The following is a 7266-nucleotide window of genomic DNA, read 5'->3' on the forward strand; positions in this document are numbered from 1 at the left end:
GTCTAAAGACCGCCGGACCATTGATGCCTCTTCTTTTACAGGAAGTAGGATATAGGGAGAAAACCCAAAGGAAAACAAGGCTATGGGGAGAAAACTCTAAGGAAAAACAAGGCTACAGAGAGAAAACCCCGAGGAAAAACAAGGCTATAGAGAGAAAACCCCGAGGACAAACAAGGCTATAGGAGAAAATTGATAAGTACCAAAATACTCATAATTTAGCCCTTAAACTTATATTTGTTAATTCCTTAGTTCTGTTAGTTTATGCTATTTTATTTCATTTTTGTAATTTTTTTTTTTATAGGTTTTTGGAAGCAAAAAAAAAAGCTTTTCCAGAAAAGTTTAAGCTTAACTAATCGTAATAGAGGACCTATATGATGTGGTTAAGTTTAATCAAATAGAGGAAATGATTAAATCGGAATTTCTTAAATTGGAGGCAATATCGGATTGGATTCAAACTTGGATTCTGCACACGTCTCGGTATTTTGACCATAACTTTGACAAATATCCCATTGAGGTGATTCAAGCAGCACTGGAAAGATAACTCAAAATTATACAAATCATTGTGAAATAGCATTTTCCTAATTTGGACTGCCGCTATGTCAAAATCACCCCGCAAGATAGGACCGCAATTCTGGCTGAATCCTATTCCGATTTGGACTTAGGTTTTCTTTATCCTAATTGGGCTAATACTTAAATCTCCGAATTTCCTAGGATTACTAGTCCTTCTAGGACTCTCCTAAGACCTATAAATAGACCGTTAAGCCTCACAATTCAATAGACAATTTGAATGAGACAACTTTGGGGAGAGGAATTGGAGGCTACTTTAAGGAGTCGTTTTTGGTTATTTCTTTCCCTTTTCTTTTTAGTTTTATTTTAATTATGTGTAACTAACTTTTAAGGAGGGCTAGATTGAAGCCCTAATTGTATTTATTTAATATTTTAATATTGGCACCTTTGTGATAAATCATATTGTATTGCTTAACTTAATTAATTCATGCTTTCTTGAATTCCTCCTATGTATGTGATTGTCCATTATATGGATGTGGTATGGACTAGTTAATTAAATCAATTTGGATGTTCGAGTGATGGGTTTAATAAGAGTAACAAAAGTCATCCACACCGGGTTCTTGGGTTAATCAACATGGGGAACCAGGAGTAGAAACCTATGCCTAATTCGTTGCTTAGAAAAATGAATAGCTTAAGGAGTAGACACTCATACCCTTAGGTTGACAAACATTAAGTATTTATACTATGATTGGATTATTGGCATATTATTATATTATCTAAGTATGATTAGAGGTGGATATCAAAGCCTTGCCTTTACCTTTTCATTTATCTTTATTTCTTTTTATTTCTTTTTCACAATATCAATTTAGTGACAATTTGATATTTTTATCAATTCTAAAACAAAATCAATAATCCTCGTGGGATCGATCTCGTATTTGTTGCACTATACTATCGTTTAATCTTGTGCACTTGCGAGTAAAACATACTAAATATTATCTACTAATTTAGGAAGTATTTGGCACAACAAAAACCCTAAGGAAAAACCAGGGAGAAAACCTTGAGAAAAAACAAGGCTATAAGAATAAAACCATAAGGAAAAACAAGGCTATAGGGAGAAAACCCTAAGAAAAAACCAAGGAGAAAACCCTGAGGAAAAACAAGGCTATGGGGAGAAAACCCTGAGGAAAAACCAGGGAGAAAGCCTTGAGAAAAAACAAGGCTATAGGGAGAAAACCCTAAGGAAAAACAAGAAGAGCCCAGCCACCCCTAGAGACAGGAGGAAACCCCGGGCCATGCCATCCCAAGAAGGAAGGAACCACAGGTAAAGGTTTGAGCTTGGCTGTTTAGCTAAGCCTGGTAGGTAAGGTCAGGTTTAACTCCTAGCACACAGGTAAAGGTTTGAGCATGGCTATTTTAGCCAAGCCTGGTAGGCAGAATCGGGTTTAACTCCCAGTTCACAAGTAAAGGTTTGAGCTTGGCTATATTAGCTAAGCCCGGTAGTAGAATCGGGTTTAACTCCCAGTTCACAGGTAAAGGTTGGAGCTCAGCTGTTTTAGCCAAGCCCAGTAGGTAAGGTCGGGTTTAACTCCCGGTTCACATGTAAAGGTTTGAGCTTGGCTGTTTAGCTAAGCCTGGTTGGTAAAGTTAGGTTTAACTCCCGGTTCACAGGTAAAGGTTTAAGCTTGGCTGTTTTAACCAAGCCCGGTAGGCATTGTCGGGTTTAACTCTCGGTTCATAGGTAAAGGCTTGAGCTTATGCTGTTTTAGCCATACTTGATAGATAAGGTCAGGTTTGACTCCCGATTCACAAGTAAAGGCTTGAGCTTGGCTGTTTTTGCCAAGCCCAATAGACAAGGTCAGGTTTGACTCCCGGTTTACACACCCGATCATGGGGGGTATATGTATTAATGATGTTTGCAGGAATTGTTATTTTAGGAGAAAGGTTTACAGGGTTGCAGGTTTATGGATGAAGATGAATACTTGGTTCTTCAACCAAGTCCTAAAAGATATGACAGGTTTCACCCTCAGGCAAAAACGAGAGTTGGGGGTACCCTCGGGAACTCAAACAATGCCATGAATAGAACAGAGTAGCTCCAGGTACACTCACAACGAGACATGAGTCTCGGGCAAAGCCAAGCAATGAGTCATCAAGGGACTCTAACTGAAATTCCTGTTACCCGAGTACCTCAACTAAGGGAATTGGGGGTAACTATTGGGAATAAAATCACATTACAAGCCCATCAGGTTTTGGGCCTTATGGGCAATGACATGCCCATAGAGCTATTAATTAAATAGTAGAAGGTACAATTAAAGTGGGTCTCTATTTCACAGAGACGTACTCAAAGTTTGGATTGGGGAGAAATAGTTCAGGTCTATCTCAACTCTTCAGGAGATAACTCTTTAGGAGAGCTAGTTCAAGTCTATCTCAACTCTTCAGGAAATAACTCTTCATGTGAACCAGTTCAAGCCTACTTCAACTCTTAAGCCTATAAATAGGCCTTTACACAAGGTACAAAGGGATCTGAATATTTCTTTGATATTGATAATACGTGATTAGCTTAAATTATTAAGCTTTGTTCATCAAATTGCTTTTCTCCGAGGAACTGACTTAGGCATCAGAATTTTCCCGGCGTAGACGCTGACAGATCATTTGACACTCTTACTATTTTGCATCCATTAGGGAGCATCACAAGCGCATTTTGAATCTATCATGCACACACCTCGAAGAATGTGTAGCTCACGCTATACCGAAAATAGTTAGACAAAAAATTGCTCTAATATATATTACATAAAATCAAATTGCGGAATAAAATAAAAATTTTCTTAAATATATGAAGAAATGCAATAATAAAATCGCTACTAAAATGAGAAGCTAAATATTTTATAAAATGATTAAAAAAACTTAAAATGGGGATTTGGATGAAAACTGTAGATTTTAGGCTTGAAAACCGAAAAACGGTGTTCACCTGAGCGTAGCTCTGACAGGTCTTTTCGAATTGCAATCTTATGCTCGATTATAATACTTGTCGTTAAAGTTATTCCCAATTTGTTGGTTATTGTGTGATATTGTCCCAATTATACCTCTTTCTATTACTTCTTGTCATATGCTTACGCTGATTTTTTCTGTCAAATTTAAATGCCATTAATTTAAAGGGTTAAATACCAAATACTCCCCTTGAAGTTTGGTAACTTTATTTTTACCCCCTCTGGGGTTTAATTTTTATCACAGGACTCCCCTGGGGTTTTGATAAAGGACCAAGTTAGTTCATCCGTTAGTTGACCGTTATGACTGAAACGTGGACCAATTAGATGTTGACACGTGGCACATATTTAAATTTTTTTTTTTTTAATTTTAAAAAAAAATTAAATATGCGACACGTGTCAATATCTGATTGGTCCACGTGTCAGTCATAGCGGTCAACTAACGGATGGACTAACTTGGTCCTTTATCAAAATCCCAGGGGGTCCTGTGATAAAAATAAAACTCCAGAGAGGTAAAAATAAAGTTACCAAACTCCATGGGAGTATTTGGTATTTAACCCTAATTTAAAATCTGATAACTGAGTATTTGAAAATCCTCCGCGGCTTAAAGTTGATAAAAAGCTTTAGATTTGAGTTTCAACAGCCTTGGCAACTGGCAAGTAAGGGGGCATGCATGTAGCCTTGAATTTGAACGTGCATAAACTCAACATTCTTGGTCTGGGTGAAAAATTCACAAGGCACGCACACAAAGTGTTTGATAAAATCATTATTTCTAGCCTTCTTACCCCAATTTCAAATCATATATTTTTAAAAATCCACTCAATTACACCTTTGACGAAAAATGAATATTAGTTTAAACTAATAGAGTTAATATTATTTTGTAATTATTTTTAATATTTAATTTATATTTTAAAGTCCATATTTAATAATGTGCTTAACCCAAAAGTTGGTCGGATTAGGGTTTAATATTTTAGTCGTCTTTTTTTTTTCTTTTTTTTTTTTTCTAATCAAATACGGGAAAAGGTTACAAGGGATATTTTAGTCTATTTAAGCATAAGTTTCAATTGTATTTGAGAGACTATGATTGAAAAGTAAACAATTAGTAAGACACCAATATTTTATCTTTAATGCACTCTTAACAAAAAAAAAATGGATCACCTTCGTCCATCTCTAGATATAAATTGATTTGAAACAAGCATCAAAAGCATTATCCAATTATTTATTTCCACTTTGATGATCACTCCCCTGTTCATAGAGAGAGACAATTATACATCAATCATGCATTAATCCATATTTATTTTTATTTGAAAGAAACTATATATCATGTTTCTGAATCACCGAAGAGACTCAAATTTATTAACACACTCAAAAATACACAACAAACATGTTATATATTTATATAATTAACCACATGCCCCTCCCACCACTCCGCATCAACTTTCAAACATCTATCAAACCCATTACTTATTCATTTTATTTATTTCAAACTTTCACTTCCCTCTTCATGCTTGTGTTGCCCTTGCTTCTCATAACTCTCATCTTCGCCAATAACAAGCTCTTTCGTTTCCTGAGCAATCTCAACTATGGTTTCGCCGATGGCCCCGAGCACCCCAATGTCTTGATCATCTCCTCCTCCTTTTCCATGCTCTTGGCCTCCCTCAAGGCTTTCTCGAATTACATTCTCGGATGTCCCTTTCTCCATCATCTTTTGTGTCTCTGTTTCTTGAACCTGGGATTCACCTTCCTTATCTTCTCCCTGCTAAACAACAAGAAGTAGCTAAGAAATTAATTAAGGATTTGGGTTCATAGCTTTTAAATATTAATTCAATAATTTATATTAACCATGCATTTCTTTTGAACTTAATTAATTAAGCTTAAATGGTGGAGTAACATGCAATCAAAACAAAAGTCATCACATTTTACTTATTGTCTCTCTCGCATATATATACACATACGTACAATAACAGTCTTAAAATATTAATTAAATAATTAAATTCACATAAATAATATTTAATTATATATTTATTATTTATAAATAGATATAATGTTAAAGTTACGAGGACGGGTAATTTAACATGATATTAAACATACCCGACATTCGGCTGATCTCTTAGCCTCCAATTCTCTCTCTGCCTCTTCTTTCTTCCTAGCTGTGTACTCCTTTGCACTCTCTCCCGTCGACGCGGCAACATCCTTGACAGCAGACAACGGCTTTGATGCAATCTCAGCAGCGTTATGACCTGCATACTCCGCTGCTCCTTTAACGGCACTCGCCGCCACTTTGGTTCCCTCCACGGCCTTCTCACACGAGTAATGCGCCGCCGTCCACCCCGCCACCGATGCCTTGTCCTTCAAGCCAACGGCAGTTTCCAAAGTCGCATCTTTTGCGCCAACCGCCTTATCCTCAACATAATGCACGGTGGTCTCCCCTGTATGCACAACCACGTCTTTCGCTTGCGCCGCCTTTTGCAGCGCTAAGTTTTTAGCTTTCTCTGTTGTTGATGCCGTGCAATCCGCCGCCGTCTTTGCTGTGCTGGCAACGGTTTCCTTTGCCTGCGCGCCCTTCTCTGCTGCAGTGTCTTTCACGGCAAGGCTTTTGTCTAGGACGGTGTCCTTTGCTTGGGCTCCCGTCTCTGCGGCATACTCGGCTGCTGCGCTCACTCTCTGGCTTACAGATTCTTTTGCCTTCTCGTAGCGCTCCTCCGCAGCCCTTAGCGCCTCTTGAGAATTTTGCTGCGCCATTGCTCTCAGCTTGGATATCTCTTCTAGAGATGGTGGTTGTTCCTTTTCCTCATCCTGACTCCATTACAATATATAACTTAAATTGATCAATAAATTGCAACTTAAATTGGTCAATAAATTGCAACTTAAATTGATCAATAAATTGCTAGAAATTGTAACTTAACATGATCAATAAATTGTAACTTATTATAGAATTACACCACATCAAATTTAAATGTTAAAATGTTAACATCAGTATTATAAAGAGAGTAAAAGATGGGTAGTAATTTAACATGGTACGAACCTGACTTCAAATTCTATATCCGTCACTCCACCTCTGATTTAATTAAAATATTTTATATTTTACCCATTAAGCCATCAACTTTAAATGTAAAATTCTCCAAAGAGTACAAGAGATGATAAAGAGAATAGAAAAATGGGGTATATATATATATATATAATTACTTAACCAAATTAATAAATTTACCCTTCCTCATCACCTTAAAGTTCTGAGATAAATCATAGATTTAACAAAACCTCTTCTTTGCTTCTCACCTCTTTGCGTTCTCCTCCTTTCTGAGGAATCTCTTCTTTCCTTCCCACCTCCATGGCTTCTCCTCCCGCTTCCCTGCATTTGGCCTGATCACCTGCACCATTAACTTCAAACTTTCCCACAGCATAAGACCTCTTTTCCCTTCCTTCCCTAGCTTCACCCTCTTTGTCTTCACCACACTTCTCCTCTTCCTCCTCCTCTCCCTCTTTCTCATTCTTTACTTTATAAGCGAGAGACTCAAACTGGCTTTCCTCTCTATCTTCACCACCCTCTTGAGGAGCACTTTCTCTGGTACTGGCTTGCTCCGCCAAAGACTCGAAGTGGCTCGTCATCTTCGGGACCCCGTCTTTCTCTACCGGAATTTCTCTCTCGCTGGTGGTGGTCTCTCTACGCGCTTGCTCAGAAGCCATGATTGTTCTCGATCTCCAGCTATGTTTGTTTTTGTTGTTTTCTGGTTTGAGTCTGGGAATGAGAGAGATTAATGGTGTTAAAAAAGAAACGGGT

General features: G+C 37.6%; 1 protein-coding gene across 2 annotated transcripts; it reads right to left on the reverse strand.

Moving 5' to 3' along the window:
• Window positions 1-4764: 4764 nt before the first annotated feature.
• LOC132180411 (late embryogenesis abundant domain-containing protein / LEA domain-containing protein) lies at window positions 4765-7266 on the reverse strand. 2 transcript variants are annotated; one of them, XM_059593218.2, is made up of 3 exons: window positions 6765-7266; window positions 5580-6284; window positions 4765-5244 (listed from the first exon to the last, which is right to left on the reverse strand). In XM_059593218.2, the coding sequence occupies exons 1-3, from the start codon at window positions 7170-7172 to the stop codon at window positions 4966-4968; spliced, it is 1392 nt and encodes a 463-aa protein (XP_059449201.2). In that variant the 5' UTR covers window positions 7173-7266; the 3' UTR covers window positions 4765-4965. The 2 variants fall into 2 exon arrangements, with proteins under 2 accessions (XP_059449201.2, XP_059449200.2); XM_059593217.2 differs by having other exon boundaries at window positions 4765-5247.

This window comes from Corylus avellana, chromosome 5, assembly GCF_965113065.1.
Source record: "Corylus avellana chromosome 5, dhCorAvel1.hap1.2, whole genome shotgun sequence".
In the NCBI taxonomy this organism is placed as follows: Eukaryota; Viridiplantae; Streptophyta; class Magnoliopsida; order Fagales; family Betulaceae; genus Corylus; species Corylus avellana.

Bases quoted from the DNA above. Each gene is read 5' to 3' on its own strand.
- LOC132180411 (XM_059593217.2), bottom strand. From the start codon at position 7,172: ATGGCTTCTGAGCAAGCGCGTAGAGAGACCACCACCAGCGAGAGAGAA. The intron at 6,285-6,764 runs GTGAGAAGCAAA...TAATGGAGTCAG, and splicing joins AAGGAGGAGAACGCAAAGAG to GATGAGGAAAAGGAACAACC. The intron at 5,248-5,579 runs GTATGTTTAATA...CTTGTTGTTTAG, and splicing joins AGAGATCAGCCGAATGTCGG to CAGGGAGAAGATAAGGAAGG.